This window comes from Drosophila ficusphila, unplaced genomic scaffold, assembly GCF_018152265.1.
Source record: "Drosophila ficusphila isolate 14025-0441.05 unplaced genomic scaffold, ASM1815226v1 contig_198, whole genome shotgun sequence".
In the NCBI taxonomy this organism is placed as follows: Eukaryota; Metazoa; Arthropoda; class Insecta; order Diptera; family Drosophilidae; genus Drosophila; species Drosophila ficusphila.
The window spans coordinates 2,625,728-2,643,925 of NW_025064092.1; the positions used below are offsets into that span (position 1 = coordinate 2,625,728).

The following is an 18,198-nucleotide window of genomic DNA, read 5'->3' on the forward strand; positions in this document are numbered from 1 at the left end:
AGAGCACTATGCTATTTCATATGCAATAAACAAATCACGTTCCCAAATTGGAATTAAGTTGCAGGAGCCTTGGAATGGCGAATATCAAAGCACGTACTTCAATAGAAGGACAAATTGCTAATTTTGTGCAAACTATATTTGATGGAATAAATCGTTGCAAGTGCTGCTATGCTTTATCTCTTCGATAAACAAATAAATTATTTAAGCATGTGTTAGCACACTGTTGGCATGTCACTGATAAAAGTCCGTTGATATGATAATAAACCCACTAAGTAATGACCACTGCTTTGGGGTGATATTTATATTTTCCGGTTGTGCAAGTGGGGTTATTTTGTTATTTTTTTTTTCTGTTTTTTTTTTTTTTTTTTTTTGTGTGGCTCTTGCCACCTTTCCACCATTAATCGATGCGACCTTACCGCCTGACCACCAGCGAGGTTACGCCCACAATCAGGGCCACCTTGAAGACGCCCATCCACACGGTGAACATGTCGTCGACCAACTGCTCCGATGGCCACTAAATCGGGTTCTACTTATTGGATTGCTATCTCCGCACTGCTTCCACTATCTAACCATCTATCTTGCGGGCTTTTAATTAAATCATGCCGTGTTCTCTGCTATTTTTGACGTCACTTGACGCAGTCTTATCAGCTTCAAAAATGATAAGAGCACTTCTGACGTCACTTCACCAACAAAAAAAGGGGTTCGAGCGGGAATAATTCGTATCGAAGATCACAGCTTAGAAGGCGGAAAGGTCGCCAGGGCACCCACAATTATTAATAATAATAAAAACTATTCACACGCGATTCGAAAAAAAAAAAAAAAAGAAACAGACAACCAGAGCGTCTCGCGAAGCGCTCACAACTGACAGCTCGAATTGTCCGGCGACTCGGACTTGGATTCGGAATGGGTATAGGGTATATAGGTATGGGTATGGGTATGGGTATAAATCGGGGGGCATGGGAATCGTTCGTTGCCGGCTCGCAAAATGAAATTGTAATCGCGCCGCCAAATGGAAACCGCCTTGAGTTCCCCAAGCGTCTCGTAAACATTCTATAGTGTAAACTATAGTAAACTATACTATAGTTACGACTCGGGTTCGATGGGCCCATAAAAACCCTCGACTCGAGTTATGTTTAATTAAAAGCTGTAGATTGGCCATGAAGGTCGTGGACTTCTCTAAGCAAATAGAACTGCGAATGGAAATAATAAAATGCGAACTCGACGAATAAAAAGGTAATTTAGAATAATATTAATAGAATATTTTTTTACCTCAAGTAAAATATAATTAATAAATAAAGAAACTCTTTTTATAAAAATATAATTCGGACCTAACTTAAAATTACAGATAATGAACAGGAAACCCATTCAAATAGGCCCATTCAAGAATCGATTAAGGTTAGCGATTTTGCTGTTAATTATTAATTAGAATGTACAAGTTTAGCTGCCAGTTTACTTCACCAAAAACTGGTTTTTTCAGGAAACAGGTATTGCCAGTGTACACCAATCCATTAAATAGAAACCCCAGGAAAATCTTTTTGATTACGATTCATAACACATACCATATTTCACACATAATATATAAAATTATAGTCATAAACAGAATACAAATTGTGAACAAAGTTGTATGCAGTTGCGAAATTGTCATTTATAATTTATGAAAGATGTTGTGGTCAAGGAAATTCAGCATTGTATTTCTGCTCCTATTTCTTTCTTCAAATTCTTTGGAATGGTTGAAAATTGGAAACCTAATGTCGAGTAGGCGTTGTCCTTAACCTCTCTACCATTGTCAAGATTCCCTCATTTTGGGCTCCAGTATTATTCTCCACTCCGACCGGAACGCACACCAAATAGTAAATCGCTCCACTCTCGCTTCCGTATCAAGTTTTCGTATTCATTTTCTTTTTATGTGAAAAACAAAATACAAAACAATTTCTATTTTTGGCACCGAGAATCAGGTTTAATCGCTCGGAAGTTTTTATACTGATATCCACACAACAAAAAAGAGAAACAATATGTCCTTGCTTCGGCGTTCTCATGGCGGCGGTCGCGACTTTCTGCAGGAGAACAAAATGAATGTCTCCCGAATGGAGACCAATAACCGGTGCTTAGCGGCTGCCAATGCTCGTCGGGTTCCCCTGTGGCGTCCAGTGGTGCTCCACTATTCGGAGAAGCGCCGTCCCCATTTTCACAACAACAACCAGCGTCGTCCGCGTCCGGTTAACTTGCACAGCGAATCGAATGATATGCGAAGTGGTCTGGCCCAACCATACGGTTTCCAGACAAATCAACGCCGCCGAATGCCACCAAGTGCTTGCGGTTGTGACTTGACCAAAGGTCAGGAGGTGCGAAAGGAGCAGGAGCGCTTGCAGGGCGGTTGGCAGGATCAGCCGAAGGAGAAGCCAGCGAAGAAGTGCTGCCACGGCTGCCACTGTCATCAGAATCAACAGAGCTATCCAATTTCCCCTCATCAGGGTCACCAAAACGCAGCAGTATCTCCCCATCAGGGTTACCAAAACGGAGCAGTTTCCCCCCATCAGGGTTACCAATCGGAAGCGAAGGATAAACCAATTTCCCCTCATCAGGACTATCACAACGGAACAGTTTCCCCTCATCAGGATCACCAAATGGAAGGAATGAATAACAAAAACGTAGCCGAGGCAATTCCTTCCAAACGGTACACAAGTTCCAATCACCAAAACGGATTGGTTTCATCTCATCAGGGTCGCCAAAGCGGTGGAGTTTCCCCTCATCAGGGTCACCAAAACGGTGCAGTTTCTCCCCATCAGGGTCACCAATCAGAAGCGAAGGTTAACCCAAACGAACCCGATGCAATCGCGTCCAAACGCAGCAGAGCTGATCAGCTGGATAGCATCTCCATATGTTCCCGGATGTCGCGAGCTTCACTGCGCTCCCAGAGGAACCCAACTGAAAGCCAGGAGAACAAGGATCCCGAGGCTCCCTTGAGTGCACGCAGTCGTGCCTCCGCAGCGACCCTTAAATCGAAGAGGTCCATTTCCCAGGAGAGTGTTCGCTCGAATGCCACCATCAAATCGAACGTAACAGTGGCCTCCAGAAGCACCGCGGCCTCGAAGAGATCAGCAGTTAGTCGCAAGTCACAGATGATGGAAGTGATGCCGCCACCAACTCACTTGCAGGATCAAAGGGAGAAGCAACAGGTGCCACAGCAAACTGCCTATGAAGGTTACACCCCACTGACCGAGAACGAGAGAAGTGCTGCCCTCCAGGATGCCCACTTCAAGTACGGCAAACTCGTCGAGGAGTACAATCATCTCCCCGTTTCGGAGCCAACTTTGCGTGTGCGCAATCGAAAGATCGCCATCGAACGTCAGCTGGATGAACTGGACTACGCCATCAACATGTTCGATCAGCCCCATCTCGAGATGTACTACAAAAAATGATGATCACACCCCCTTATTGTTAATCGTTTCAAATAATGTTGACCAGTTGCCACAAAAACCATTGAAAACAAAGGAATGCAACTCCAAACAAAAGGGTAACAATTACAAAAATCTAAGCAAATTATAACAAATGATAAAAATATTGATGAAACAAGAAAAGAATGGAACCCAAAGTAACAGAGTAAGCCCAACCCAAAATGGATCGAAAAACCAGCACAAAAGCTATGGCTGAAGTTTTAAATTTTTACAAAATGGAACAAAAGTTTCGAAAATATTTACGCTCTATGAAAAAAAAAAAAATAAAAAATTAAATATGCAAAGGAAGCGTGAAAATTTCGAAACCGGTTGATAAAAAAAATGGATACAAATACAACTGGAAGTTTCGCGTTTCGACCTCGACGGCGTTCAGAAAAAAATTCAACCAGTAACTGTCACAAAACCAAATACAAATTAAATTTCAAAGTGGCATAAGATTTCAATAGATTAATACAATTGTTTTATTTATTTTGCAGCAAATATTATACATATTATGTTTAATATGTGCACCCAAAAGTATGCTTTATATTACTAATTCAAAAAAAAAGAAATGAAAAGCCAAAATATTTACTCATTAAATAAAACAAAAAATTTCTGATAATTTTTTGATGCATTTCAGATACGGTTTTGACCACCAATTCAATTCGAATAGAAATTGTTCTTAGTTCTATGCAAACTTAGGTTATTTAAGCTCTATCCTAAGTTAGGTTATTAAATGATAGTATAACTATTTCCGCTACTTACCCAGTATAGCACGCAGGTGTCCTTCGAGGGTCTGCAGGATCGTCTGCTTGATCTCCTTGACGCTCTTGCCCAGGAATTGCTCGCTGGCAGTGCCTAGAAGCTCGTCAGCCTGATGGTGGAAATAATAGACATTCATCATCTGTTCGTGTGTGTGTGTGTGTGTGTGTATGTGTGGATTGGGTGTGTGTATGTGGGTGTGTCATTGTCGGTGTGCATGTGTGTGAAAATATTTCGATTGATTGATTTTTTTTATATATTTTTTTGTTGTCCAATTTTCTCCACGGATATTTTGATTGTTTATGAGAAGAATATTTTTTTTTTTGGTTTTGATGGTTTCGTTTTGATTATAGTTCACCCACACACACGCACATGCACACATAGACAGGGCGACAGAGATTTATATTTATGTATATAACGTATATATAGAGATATATAGAGCGATACATGGAGTATAACGGTAACAGCAGCAACCAGAGCAGTAACGGTAGCAGTAACGGTAGAGGAGCAGTATTTTAGTGTTTGGTATTTTTTTTGTTTTTGTTTGGAGTAGAACAATTTCGATTTTAATGATTTTTTGTTGGTTTTAATGCGTGTGTGTGTATTGTTTTTTGTTTGGTTAATTATAGTTGATTTCGTTTACAGTTACAGTTAGTTGCGGATTAGTTTTTTTTTGATGAGTTGAACGTTGAACGATCGGTCGCAGGGTTTTTGGTCGATTTTTGTTTTGGTGGTGGTGAAAAGAAAGTAGAGAAAAAAGAGAGTAGAACACAGAGATCAACAAGGTTTCGATTTTTCAAATTTTCTTTTGTATTATTTTGCAGACTGTACTTTTCTTTCTCCTTCTTCTTCCTCCTCAGCTTCTGATGATGATGATTGAATGACTCTCGATAAACGTAAAATGCATACAAAAATAAATTTAATCAGGCACAAAGCCCCAAAAAAAGCACATGCATTTAATAGTTAAGAATGGATCATGATCCCTTTTCGCTAGGTGTACGAGTGTAGATGCGTGTGTGTGTGAAGGGTTAGAGTGCGTGAGAAAAAAAAAGGAAATACATATGTACATTGAAAAAACATAGATGGAAGGTAAACAAAACCCAACTAAAATAAAATAAATGCAATTATAAACATACCTCATCGTTATGATAATCGCTATTCTTATACGATGATGACTGCAAAATTGAATGAAAATAATTAAGTAATGGAACATAGTTTCGGAGCAGGCACATCTTTAGTACACAAATCGATCATAATTGCGACTAACTGGAAAGTGAAGTGCAATTTTTGTTTTTTTGATTTTTTGTGCTGCATTCGCTGATTTTTGTGATCAGTGCTTTAATATAATATAAGTACTGTGTGTTTCGACACTTGATAAATTATCGATGTTATCGACAACTTTTAAGAATTTAATGCGAAGTTTGAAATATGTTAATGTAATCGAGAAAAGAAAAATCAATGATAAAGTGACTGACCTATCGAAAGGTCAATCTCTGAATGATTTACTGATAGGTAAGTCAAAATTATATCAGTAAAATGAAATGTTGAAATCAATAATAAATATCATAGACAAAACAAAATCAATTGATGTGGATGATTATACTATAAATCGAATTATAAATAATATATGATACTGTCCGGCCGAATATAATTTAACAGTCCGGTAATTGTTTCAGTCCCACAACTGTCCAAACAGCATAAACCCTAAAGTAAAAATTCAACCTAATGCAAAACGATAAAAATTAAAGAAAAAATTATTTGATAATCCACAATTTGTGCCATTTCTTAAACAAATCAAATATAAAACTAAAGGGGCGAACAAGAATTGGGAAATAAGCTTAAGTATCCAAATAAGTTTCCAAAAAAAAAAAGGGACGAACGGCGGGGTGTTCAATGAGCTCTAAAGTGTGATACTAAGTCTACGGCTAAATCTAGTTCTACGTGAAGATAGATCGCCGGGATGGATGATCGCAACTTACTTGGCGGTGGTCAGATTGAGAGCACTTGCTAGGCTAAATATGCATTCGATGGGGATGGAGGTTGGATTACTTGGGAATTTGGGCGGGAATCGTACAAAACAAAGAGCCAAACATTCGATTAAAATAAGTTCAATACTGATCGGTTATAGAGAGATATCAACAGTCTGAATAAACTTGGGTGCAGGCAGGATACCAACTCGCTACATTCGGCACTCTAATTGGCTAAATAATATCGGGTATTTCTATATCTATATATCATCAAACAAACTTGCATACGAAACTGAAAATCAAACTCGGGCAAGCTTCAATCACTTTCGCTCAGATTTGGGGGTGCAGAAGAGAAAAGGGTGGCCAGAATTGCCCACGAAAGAGCGGAGATCGGTTGGAAATATAGATAGCTCTGGTCTATGGATCGTACCTTCATGATCTTGCACTGGGCCACTCCGGTCACCGTCAGCGGAACGCCCTGCGAGGTCTCCACATTCTCGCACATCGGATTCAAGGTCATCACGTTGAGGGACAGCCGCTGCACGTCGGTCACCAGCCACCACGCCCACGCCCAGCCGCCCACAATCGTACGCTTCTTGGTCGATCCACAGCAGCCACCTAGAATTTATATAAAAAAGAGTCATTAATGAGGTTTCGGATATAATATAAAATGTACTACGATTCTTCTTATTTAGTCATAATTAAAAAATTTGACATAAGAAATAATAAGATACTATTGGGTAGTCTTTTATTTCATTTCATCTCAACAGGGAAAGGTTATTTTTTTTTCAAGCTTCTAGCCCTATAATAAAGTTGCATACCAGCCTTTTCAAATTTTGCGAAATACATTTTTTCGAAAATTTTGTGGGGGCCCCCTTGATTTTTTTGCAAAATCGATTTTTTCATTTTTTGCACATTTTCTTTCGGTAAATTGAAAATTAAAAAAATGGAGATAATACAAAAGAAATAATAAGTTACTTTGGGTGTTCTTTAATGGCTTATTATCTTAATTAAAGGGTTTTGAGATTACATAAAATATTTAATAAGATAATAATAGAAATTTATTTATTAAGTTTTATGATCTCGCATATATTCATAAACAACTTTCATGTTGACACGGGTAACTAAATTCAAAAAAATATGCATATAAAAACATTTAACTGTAATAATTTTTGTTTGCTTCTAGAAGTCTAGTAATATTTTTTCTAAGCCAATCAGTTCCAGTTCCAATTAGTTCCTTGTAACCGTGTTTTCCTGGTCAACCTTTCCTTTTTGCTCTCTTCAAAGGTGAACAAGTGACGTCACACGCACAGTGACCCACAAAAAGGTGCTGTCAGTGAATATGGCACCTGAGAAGCTCGTGGAGCTTTTAACTCTGGTCAGTTGACCAAATAGTAAGAGTGAAAGCATTTCGCCGAAGTGCGTGTTTAGTAGTGTGAGTGTTGGCTACGTGCCGGCAAACACGTCACAAAGTCCAAAAGTCAAAAAGTCCATAATGGGTAACACTTACATATAGTATATCCAGCCAAACAGGAAGCAAATGTCACAGTCACTGTCCCATTGTCCAATTGCAGAGTTCGAAAACTAACGGAAAAACTGCCCAAAAGGGACCAACTCTACGCTCCGCGAAGAGCCAAAAAGAGAGTGGTGGAGAGAGAATAGGAGTTTGGGGAGAGAGCTCTGGCATCTTTAGCGGTTTCTTCGGCATTTCTTTCTTCAGTCACCTAGCGAACCTCGAAGCGTGAGGTCGTTTTTTTAAGCTCCGCCAAAAGAATTAAACAAAGTAAATAAGGCTTGAAAAGCACGCACGCATGCGCAAAGCAAAGGAAGGAGAGGAAAAGAAAAAAAGTAAAAGAAAGTGCGCACAAAAATAAAAACAAACAAATCGCGCTTAAGGAATACGAGAATTGTTATTTTGTTACCCAAGTGAGTAAAGTGAGAAGAGAGCGAAAAATATATAAAAGTGTGCCAAGCGCGAAAATCGTAAAAAAGAAATCAAAGTCAAACAGAAGAATCGGGTCTCCAAAAAAGAATACGCACTGAAATTCTCCGACGCCTACGCAGAAGCTTTCTCAACGAAAGTGATTCATGCCGCTAGTTCTAGTTTGATGTTATGCATTTCTCTTTGGCAATTGTTTACTAAAATGTTTAGCAGAACCATCTACATGTTGCATTATAACTTTTTTTTCGGTGTAGATCGCTTTTTTTTTTTGGTTCATACCTTGAACTTGATCTGTGGGCACATTCAACTCTTACAACCTGTTTGCAACAACAACATCTATCGGCAGGAACAACAACAAGTTTTGTAATTGCCATTGACTAAAACAAAAGCAAAAATCCAAAAACAACATCAGTAATGGTCACTAGACTTCTATTATGCAAAAGATTGGCAAGAGGAAATGTTTTTCTCTCTCTTGGCTTCTTCTTATCTGAAGATCAATAGTCAAAAATACAGTCAAACGTTTGTAAAAGAAACAAAGTAAAATTCGGAGTGAAAATTTAATAAAACTATAAATAAAGTTAGCATACTACTGGTTAAAAGAATGGTATAGTATTTTCTAAAATATCTTTTCATTGAATTTAATTTTTGTTTAAGGGAGTTGTTTCAATTTTTGTTGTTCCCCATATTTTTTTCCTGAACGTACTTTAAATTCTCTCTCTAAACAAATGTTCAAAATAGTATTGGAAATATGTTCAATTGTCTGTATAGGATTTTTTTCTTAATTCAAGGAAGTTCGCGCTGCAGAAGTTGCACTGTATCCGCGCAAACTGGTTGCAAGTGAGAGGAGTACGTGTGAGTGAATGTGTTAGGGAATTTGTGAGTGTGCATCACAATTGTTGCATGTCGTTCGACCGGGAGTGAAAAGTTGTTAGCTGCGCCTTTTTTCCAGCTTAAGTTATGTTTTTGTTGTTTTTTTTTTGTTTGGCTGCCCAGTAAAGTTTTATAATAGACTGGGAGATTTCACTTTTGTGCGGGAGGCCCCTCAAACAAAGATGCCGCATCACGCTTCTCCGCTCGAAAATAAATCCACACTCATATTACACCTATTTTACATTCCAAAACAATGGGCTTCGCACGTGACGCGAAAGATTTGTGAAAAGCAGATGAAAAACCATTGGGAAAACTATTTTAAAATGGGTTTGATAATTCAGGAGCTAATACAAATTAAGCAAAGCATCTTGAGCCTCATAATTGAATGGATTTTTATAATCAAATGCTACTAATAAAAACAAGTTAATGCCAATGGTAGCTGCAAAAAACTGGAAAAATGTAAATTTCATGGGTAATATCTAAAACACACAGAGCAAAAGAACTTTTATTGCCATGAGAAATTGGTGCGACGGTTTGTATTAGTTATTAGCTTCCAGATTTATCGATCACGATCATCTCGGGTCGTAATACTTCGCAGAGTTGGATGGATTCGATGTGGAGACGAAGCGAAACGAATGCATAACAAATGCAGGTTACGAAATCGCGGCGATCAAAGCGATACGCGATCGTGATCGAAATATATTGAGTATGAAAATCGCACCCTATAACCCGATTACATACGAAATGTCTATGCCACTTTTCATGTCATGTCTTTCTTTCGTTTTATTCCCTTAAAACCCACTTCTTTTCTCCCGTCAAATTGTAACCTCCAAAAATCGAATGCCTAATTATCATTGCAGCCACGTTCCATCTAAAATTGGTCGGGCCAGCGACCTATTTGTCTATATATTTCGTACATAAGACCCATATAGATATTACCATCCGATTCCGATACAGAAAATGAGCTCGGCGATCGTTGGAGCCGCCTCGGCAATCGGAGGAGCGGTCACCGCGGCCACCAGCAACAGTTGGTTCATCCCGATGCTGATGGCAGCGGTTGCCTACTTCCAGTACGAGGAGATCATCGATCCGGAATCGAAGCCGAGTGATATCGGGGGAGACGATATCCTCGATCACTACGACTTCATAGTCATAGGAGCTGGATCGGCGGGGGGCGGTGGTGGCGAATCGCCTCACGGAGGTGGAGAACTGGAACGTGCTCCTCTTGGAGGCCGGCGGCGATGAAACGGAACTCACGGACGTGCCTCTTATGGCTGGGTATCTCCAGCTCTCGAAGATCGATTGGCAGTACAAGACGGAGCCCTCGGGAACCTCGTGTTTGGGTGAGTTGCGGTGATCAAAAAATGCACCATTCATTTGCAATGTGTTAGGTTGTATTGAAGGACTGTGCTAATTATCTTAGATACCATCTTTGGGAATTGTCAAAGTAAATTTTAAATGAATATCAGAAAAAATATAATTTTATATTTTTTTAGTCAAAATCAAAAAAATCTTTAAATGATTAAATATTTGCAACAGGAAATAAATAACATAGGCTGCCCACGTATATACATCTTCATATTTAAAGGTTCCTTAACATCAAAAAGCTTGTATGCTTGATATTTTTATTATTACCTATGATTTTGGCAGAACCCTACACATGAACCTCTTAAGTAATATCAAAATTCATGACTATATAACTTATTTTATTATTTTTTCAGCCATGCAAGGAGGTCGTTGCAACTGGCCGCGTGGCAAGGTGCTCGGTGGAAGTTCCGTCCTGAACTACATGCTCTACCTGCGGGGATCCAAGCACGACTACGACAACTGGGAGGCGATGGGGAATCCCAGCTGGTCGTACCGCGATGCCCTGTACTACTTCAAGAAGTCGGAGGATAACACGAACCAGTATCTGGCCAACACACCGTATCATGCGACCGGAGGTTACTTAACAGTGGGAGAGGCACCCTACCACACTCCATTGGCGGCCAGCTTTGTGGAGGCTGGCGTGGAAATGGGTTACGAGAATCGGGATCTGAATGGCGAGAAGATGACGGGCTTCATGATCGCCCAGGGAACCACGAGACGGGGATCGCGTTGCTCCACCTCGAAGGCTTTCCTCAGACCCGCCAGATTGCGCCCCAATCTGCACATTTCCATGAACTCGCATGTCACTCGCATTATGATCGATCCGGTGACCAAACTGGCTTTCGGTGTGGAGTTCGTCAAGGATCAGAAGCTCTACCATGTGAGGGCCACCAAGGAGGTGGTTCTGTCCGGTGGATCCGTGAACAGTCCACAATTACTGATGCTGAGTGGCGTTGGTCCGCGAAAGGAGTTGGCCAAGCATCGAATTCCCCTCATCAAGGAGCTGAGTGTTGGGGAGAACCTGCAGGATCACATTGGCTTGGGTGGCCTCACCTTCCTGGTGAACCAACCCGTTTCGATTGTGGAGAATCGCTTCCACACCATGTCAACTGTTCTGCAATATGCCGTTTTTGGCCAGGGACCTTTGACCATTTTGGGTGGCGTGGAGGGTTTGGCCTATGTGAATACCAAGTATGCGAATAGTTCACTGGATTGGCCAGACATTGAGTTCCACTTTGTCTCGGGATCAACGAACTCCGATGGTGGATCGCAGCTGCGAAAGGCCCATGGATTGACGGAGGCGTTCTACAGAGCGGTTTTCGAACCGATCAATAATCGGGATGCCTGGAGCATCATACCCATGTTACTAAGACCCCGCAGTGTGGGTAATATTCGCCTGCGGAGTGGTAATCCCTTCGATTATCCCTATATCTTTCCGAACTACCTAACCGATGACTTCGATATGAAGACCCTCATCGAGGGTGTGAAGATCGCGGTGGCCCTGTCCCGAACGAAGGCGATGCAGAGATTTGGATCGCGGATTTCCAGCATCCGCTGGCCGGGATGCGAGCAAGTGCCCCTCTTCACGGACGCCTTTTGGGAGTGTATGGTTAGGAGGTATACCTCCACCATATATCACCCGGTGGGCACCTGCAAAATGGGTCCCTACTGGGACAAAGACGCCGTGGTGGACGCCAAATTGAGGGTTTATGGCATCCGCGGATTGCGCGTCATCGATGCCAGTATTATGCCCAAGTTGGTGTCGGCCAACACAAATGCCCCGGTGATCATGATCGCCGAGAAGGGCAGCGACATGATCAAGGAGTTCTGGATCAAGAACACCATCGTCTGAACGAATCTTTCATCGTTGAGTAGTTGAACCTGGTTTTTACGAACTGATTTCTTAACTGGTTGAAGAACCTGTTCTTTTTCACAAAAAGACTTCTCGGAAAACAAAAAGGTTCTGTAAAACCATTGCGTTTGAATCAGTTAAGAGTTCTCAATGCTTTGCAGCTACTTCATTTGTATCTGTGAAATCAGTCCATAAAAACAAGGCTTTGAAAATTGTATGAATGAAAATGTGTCTGACTTTCGTGAGTGTCTTTTATATGTCTGAACTGAGTGTAAATGATTGTATGCATGTTTAAATTAAGTGTCCCCAAGTTGTGTAAATGTTTTAGAAATAGCTGATGACACATCCAAAATTAATAATATTAAATTCCGCTCCTCTTTTTTTTTTTTTTTTAAATTATTATATAAGAGTCCCCTTTTATTTATTTTAATTTTACGTGAATGCAATAAAACAATTAAAAATAACATTTTATGGGTGATTTCTTAATTTGTCAGGGAAGTTATTCTTATCGTTTCAATTACTTTCATTATATTTGTATAGCTCTAATAATAAAGAGAATGTTCTGTTCACTAGAAAACCAAAATTGTTTCCATAACTGCCGCACAGATGATTGGCATTATATTTTTAGAATATTTATACAGCTGAATTGTCATATATTATTCATCATTGCAAAAATTACAACTCTTATACTGGTTACATTTATTAATGGCGCCACCTGTTGGCCGTCGCCCCAAGCGCAGCGCAATAAATATAAAACGACGTGAATTTTTATATGTTTGCCTTTGCATTTTTATGACTGGCAAACAGAAAGCAGCGCAAAATATAAAATAAAAGCGAGCAGAGTAAATTCATAATTCCGTTGATAGGGTTATCGTGCGCGACATTCTTTTAATTGTGGCTAAAAAGCCGAACCGTTTGCATCGGCGAATTCATTAGTGTTAAATCGGTGGAAGATGGGCGATCGGCAGCGCGTACACGAACCCAGCAAAGCGGAGACGAGAACCTTATACGGGGGACTTATCCTACTTCTGATATTTGGCTCAAGTCCCTCAGTTTCGCAATTATTTTCGGTGGACAGCAGTGGTTTGGGCTTATCCCTGATGGAATCGGTGGCTATAGCTTTGAATGAATCCAGTTTGGCTTTGGCCAACAATTCCGCTTGGCCAGTGCAACACAAACCACCGGAAGATCCCCTGCAGATCGAGAATTATGATTATGTAATTGTGGGAGCAGGAAGTGCTGGTTCCATAGTCGCCAGTCGATTGAGCGATTTGTGCCATGTGAAGGTTCTCTTATTGGAGGAGGGAGAACTGCCTCCTCTGGAATCGGAAATCTTTTCGCTAAGTGGTGCACTTCATCACGATAAGAGGTACATATTCCTCGAGGAAGCGGAATTCAATCCGAAATGCTGCCGGGCGATGGAGAGGAATCACGGTTGTGTTTGGTGGCATGGACGCATGATGGGCGGCGGTGGAGCTATCAATGGAAATATCTATATACCCGGCAGTCCAGAGAGCTTCAGGAAATGGAATACAACCGGTTGGGATTGGACCCAAGTGCAGATGGCCTACAATCGCCTCCAAAGAAGGCTAAATCTATCCTACCTTCAAGCGAACAATCTAAACATGAACTTGGCCAACCTCATATATTCTGGATCCTCGGAACTGGGTGTTCCTCGGATGAAACAACCTCTGATAGCTGGTGCCACCTTCGGTTACACCCATCATGTTCCTGTAACCATAAACCAAGGTCGGAGAGCCAGCAGTGCTCGTTTGTATTTGGCCAATGATCAAGTGAATAGAAGAAAGAACTTGAAAGTTATAAGAGGAGCTCAAGTTCAAAAGGTCCTATTAAATCCAGAAGGAAATGAAGCAGTTGGAGTGACTTATAACCTAAATAATGTAGAACACACAGTGAAAACCTCAGGAGAAGTGATCCTAAGTGCAGGAACCCTGAACTCCGCCAAGTTGCTTTTGCTTTCAGGAATTGGTCCCCAAGAAGAGCTTCAAAAGTGGAGCATACCCATTAAACAGGATCTGCCAGTCGGTCATAATCTACAGGATCACGGAATGCTGCCTTTGTTCCTGATTTTCACTTCCAATTGCGCAGTAAATAGCACTCGAGATCCCACAGATAATCCCTATGCTCCTGTTTCTGTTGCAAGATATCTTCTGGAAAGCCAAAAGGGTCCTTTGGCTCGTGGTTTCTACATGATGGGTTATATCAACTCCAGTTCACCGACTTCCGGCCAAGGTGAACCCGATCTCCACGTGGTGGCCCACACACTTTTGCCAAAAGGAAGTACTGGTAGCTTCGATTATTTGGGTTTTCGAAAAGAATTAATTCAGGCTCAAAATGATGTTCTACAAAAATGGGATATGCTGCAAATCATGGGTTCTCTAATGCAACCCTTATCGCGGGGAAGAGTCTCGCTTTCGAGCAAAAAATCATCTGATCAAGTCAAAATCGAAAATCATTATGGCGAAGCTCTGGAGGATCAGCAAACGCTACTTCGCTACGTGAGATATATCCAAAGGCTAACTAAAACCCGATCTTTTCGGCGATGTGGAATACGTTTTTGGTTGCCACCTCTCGATGAATGCGATATACTAACTCCCGATTCCGATGCTTATTGGCTTTGTTATATCCGATACTTTTATGTGGGTGCCTGGCATTCGGTGGGCACTTGTCGCATGGCTCCAAAAAAGGGAGGAAATTCCCAGAACAAAGGAGGAGTTGTGGATGAAAGGTTAAGAGTTCATGGAGTGAGGAATCTTCGAGTGGTGGATGCCAGTATTATGCCGGAACTACCAGCGGGTAATACAAATGGACCTGCCATGATGATCGGGGAAAAAGGCGCCCAAATGATCATTGAAGATCGAAAGGATGACAATGAGGTGGTCAAGGAATGCTGAACTATTAAAAGATATTTTCAAAGATATGTACTTAATACCTGATAAACAACAGTGATATTTTATATGCAAATACGAAAATTTGATTGTTTTACTGTTTGGTTATCTTCAACAAAGTCTAGTTATTGCATTAAGAATTCATCTTTGGAAAAATTCCCATAAATACTTTCAATAACCGAAAGTAAAGTTCAAGGTCTATGCAGCTTTTAAGCCAATTGCAAATTCGCAATTAAACCAACAATTGCCCATGTAAACAAGCATTTTTTAATTGCTTCAATAAGAACTCTCTTACTTTTTGATATACATATGTATGCATAGCATATATATATATGTATAAATATGTTTTTTTTTTTTTTTTGATGTGACGCGCTTATCGCGTTTCTCAGCTTTTTTGTTCACGTTTTTCGAATTTTTGTTTTGTTTTGCTCATGCTATTTGTTTATGGTTCTGTTTGGGCTCCAGCTTTAAGCATACTAAAAATATATGAGCAGATACAAAACAATTTATATATTACTCCGGCGATCTTAAGGCATTATCTAATCGGAATTTGAGCAAACAAGGCAATTTAGCCGCAAGGCTAATTTAATTAACAACTTTTACTTATTTGAACAATAAAGTAAATATGATACAAGCAATAAATTTATAATCTTTGCTTTACTCTGGGCAATAAAAGTATTACCCTTGTTAATTAAATAAAAATGTAATATAAAACTGATGATTATAAATTCATAAAAATATACATTATTCTTGCTTCTTTAGCTCTTCAACATAAGAAAGAATACGTTATTGGCCAACCTCAATGGTGTAACAATTTCTTTTGCAGTCCAGTGTTCGGTTTTGAGTAGCTGGGATTGCAGAAGCCACTTGGTCAATGCACCCACCAAAACACTTGCCAGAAGTCAGCGAATTTCGGCTTCGGCTGGGTCAGCAAATTGACCGGGCAAAGATAGTTCCCAGCCCATCCAGTTGTGGAACCCAACGAAAGTCAGTCAGTTGTGTTTTCACGATGACGGCGTTGAACACGTTTGTGGCAATGTGGCGGTTTCTGCTGACCATCGGTCCCTCGGCCATGGTCATCCTGCTCCTAAACAAGGGAATCCTCGAGGAACGACCGGATATTGTGGATGAACCGCATCGCGTTCGTTCGATTCACATCGGGGATCTCCGCAAATCGTACGATTTCATTGTGATTGGCGGTGGTTCAGCGGGTTGTGTTCTCGCCGCTCGTCTCTCGGAGAATCCCGAGTGGAATGTCCTCCTCCTGGAGGCTGGCGGGGATGAGCCCCTGCTCTTCGATCTGCCGCAGTTGTATCCCGTGTTCCAGCGGAGTCCCTGGGACTGGAAGTACCTCACCGAACCCTCGGATCGCTACTGTTTGGCGATGGAGGATCAGCGCTGCTTTTGGCCAAGGGGAAAAGTCCTTGGGGGTTGCAGTTCCATCAATGCCATGATGTACATTCGTGGCAATCGAAGGGACTACGATCACTGGTCGGAGTTGGGCAATCCGGGTTGGAATTACGCAAACATATTGCACTACTTTCGCAAGGCGGAGGACATGAGGGTTCCCGGATTCGAACGGAGTCCTTTTCATGGACACGGTGGTCCCATCTCAGTGGAGAGATATAGGTATTGTTAAATAAATATATAAACTAAAAAAAAAGGTAAATTTTGTGTTTCTTTCACAGATTTCCCTCACCGCTTTTAAACATTTTCATGAGGGCTGCTCAAGAACTGGGAATGATCAACGCCGAAGGAGACTTTAATGGTCGATCGCAGACAGGATTTGCTCCTCCACATGGAACCCTGCGAGATGGACTCCGTTGCAGTGCCAATAAGGGATACCTTCGAAGGAGTTGGCAACGACCCAATTTGGATATCATCCTCAAGGCTTTCGTGGAGCGAATCATCATCGAACCGCAATCCCATCGAGCCATTGGCGTGGTTTTTGAGTTTGGTCTTGTCAAGCATTCGGTTTATGCCAGCAAGGAGGTGATCCTTTCAGCCGGATCCCTGGCAAGTCCGCAGCTCCTGATGGTCAGTGGAGTGGGTCCGCGGGAGCAGTTGGAACCACTAGGCATTCCGGTGGTGCAACACCTACCCGGAGTGGGTGGCAATCTGCAGGATCACATCTCCACCTCGGGTGCGATTTACACCTTCGACAGTCATCAGAATCGACATCTATCGTTTATTGTGCCCGAAATGATGAACGAACAGGCGGTGGATGATTTTGTCCAGGGACTGGATAGCTTCTTCTATGCGATGCCCGTGAGCGAAGTGATGGGTTTCTTCAGCACTAAGTACCAGGATCCCCGACTGGATTGGCCGGATGTGCAGCTCTTCTTGGGCAGCTATGGTTACGGAGCGGATGGTGGGATGATCGGACGAAGGGGAGCCGCCATCACATTGGACAATTATGCCGAGTCCTTTGAGCCGGTGATCTACCAGGATTCCTTCGTGATTGCTCCTCTGCTGATGCGTCCTCGTTCCAGGGGATTCCTCAAACTCCGTTCCGCTGATCCCAAGGTTCATCCTCTGATTCACGCCAACTACTACGACGATCCACATGACATGGCCGTGATGGTCGAGGGCTTGAAGATGGCCCATCGATTGAGCCAAACCCCTGTTATGCAATCTCTGAATGCCACCATGAACATCTACGAGTGGCGAAATTGCCCGGAGGTGGAGTACCTGAGTGATGCCTTTTGGGAGTGCTTGGCCAGGTTCTATTCGCAGACGATCTACCATCCGGTGGGCACCTGCAAGATGGCTCCCGCTTCCGATCCCGCTGGGGTTGTGGATCCCCGGCTGAGGGTGAGGGGCATGCGGGGTCTAAGGGTCATCGATGCCAGCATTATGCCCACCATTCCCACGGGAAACACGAATGCTCCCACTTTTATGGTGGCCGAAAGGGGCGCGGATATGATCAAGGAGGATTGGCGGCACTACAGAGATGGTGGGTGGGGTTAGGTGATGATATAGTACTCCCCTCGTACTAAAATAATACACCCTTTGTACCATAACTTAACAGCAATAAAGAAATTTTTGCAAACAGAACAAATGGTGTTTAAAATGTTACCCAAACTAAATGTTA

At 41.7% G+C, this 18,198-nt stretch overlaps 5 protein-coding genes across 10 annotated transcripts in view; 4 read left to right on the forward strand and 1 right to left on the reverse strand.

The window, feature by feature from the left end:
• LOC108094654 (flotillin-2) overlaps window positions 1–18,198 on the reverse strand; it is a 108,928-nt gene that overhangs the window by 3,966 nt on the left and 86,764 nt on the right. For 3 of the 6 annotated variants that reach the window (XM_043207539.1, XM_043207538.1, XM_043207540.1), the window contains exons 3-5: window positions 6,594–6,781; window positions 5,333–5,371; window positions 4,200–4,308 (exon numbers count right to left, since the gene is read on the reverse strand). In XM_043207539.1, the coding sequence (XP_043063474.1) occupies window positions 4,200–4,308; window positions 5,333–5,371; window positions 6,594–6,781 (336 nt within the window). Of the gene's footprint in view, window positions 1–416; window positions 685–4,199; window positions 4,339–5,332; window positions 5,372–6,593; window positions 6,782–18,198 lie in introns of those variants that run through there. The other 3 variants (XM_043207543.1, XM_043207542.1, XM_043207544.1) reach the window with 3 other exon arrangements.
• LOC108094653 lies at window positions 896–3,906 on the forward strand. Its single transcript, XM_017195362.2, has one exon. The coding sequence runs from the start codon at window positions 2,013–2,015 to the stop codon at window positions 3,417–3,419; it is 1,407 nt and encodes a 468-aa protein (XP_017050851.1). The 5' UTR covers window positions 896–2,012; the 3' UTR covers window positions 3,420–3,906.
• LOC108094689 (glucose dehydrogenase [FAD, quinone]) lies at window positions 7,869–12,633 on the forward strand. The gene is given in 4 exon segments (XM_017195412.2): window positions 7,869–8,089; window positions 9,836–10,145; window positions 10,147–10,318; window positions 10,697–12,633. Coding segments are annotated over 3 exon segments (1,881 nt in total). The 5' UTR covers window positions 7,869–8,089; window positions 9,836–9,935; the 3' UTR covers window positions 12,196–12,633.
• Window positions 13,149–15,424, forward strand: LOC108094578 (4-pyridoxate dehydrogenase). Its single transcript, XM_017195195.1, has one exon. The coding sequence runs from the start codon at window positions 13,149–13,151 to the stop codon at window positions 15,108–15,110; it is 1,962 nt and encodes a 653-aa protein (XP_017050684.1). The 3' UTR covers window positions 15,111–15,424.
• LOC108094721 (glucose dehydrogenase [FAD, quinone]) lies at window positions 15,670–18,174 on the forward strand. Its single transcript, XM_017195462.2, has 2 exons — window positions 15,670–16,733; window positions 16,793–18,174. Exons 1-2 carry the CDS (start codon window positions 15,979–15,981, stop codon window positions 18,072–18,074), a joined length of 2,037 nt encoding a protein of 678 aa, XP_017050951.1. The 5' UTR covers window positions 15,670–15,978; the 3' UTR covers window positions 18,075–18,174.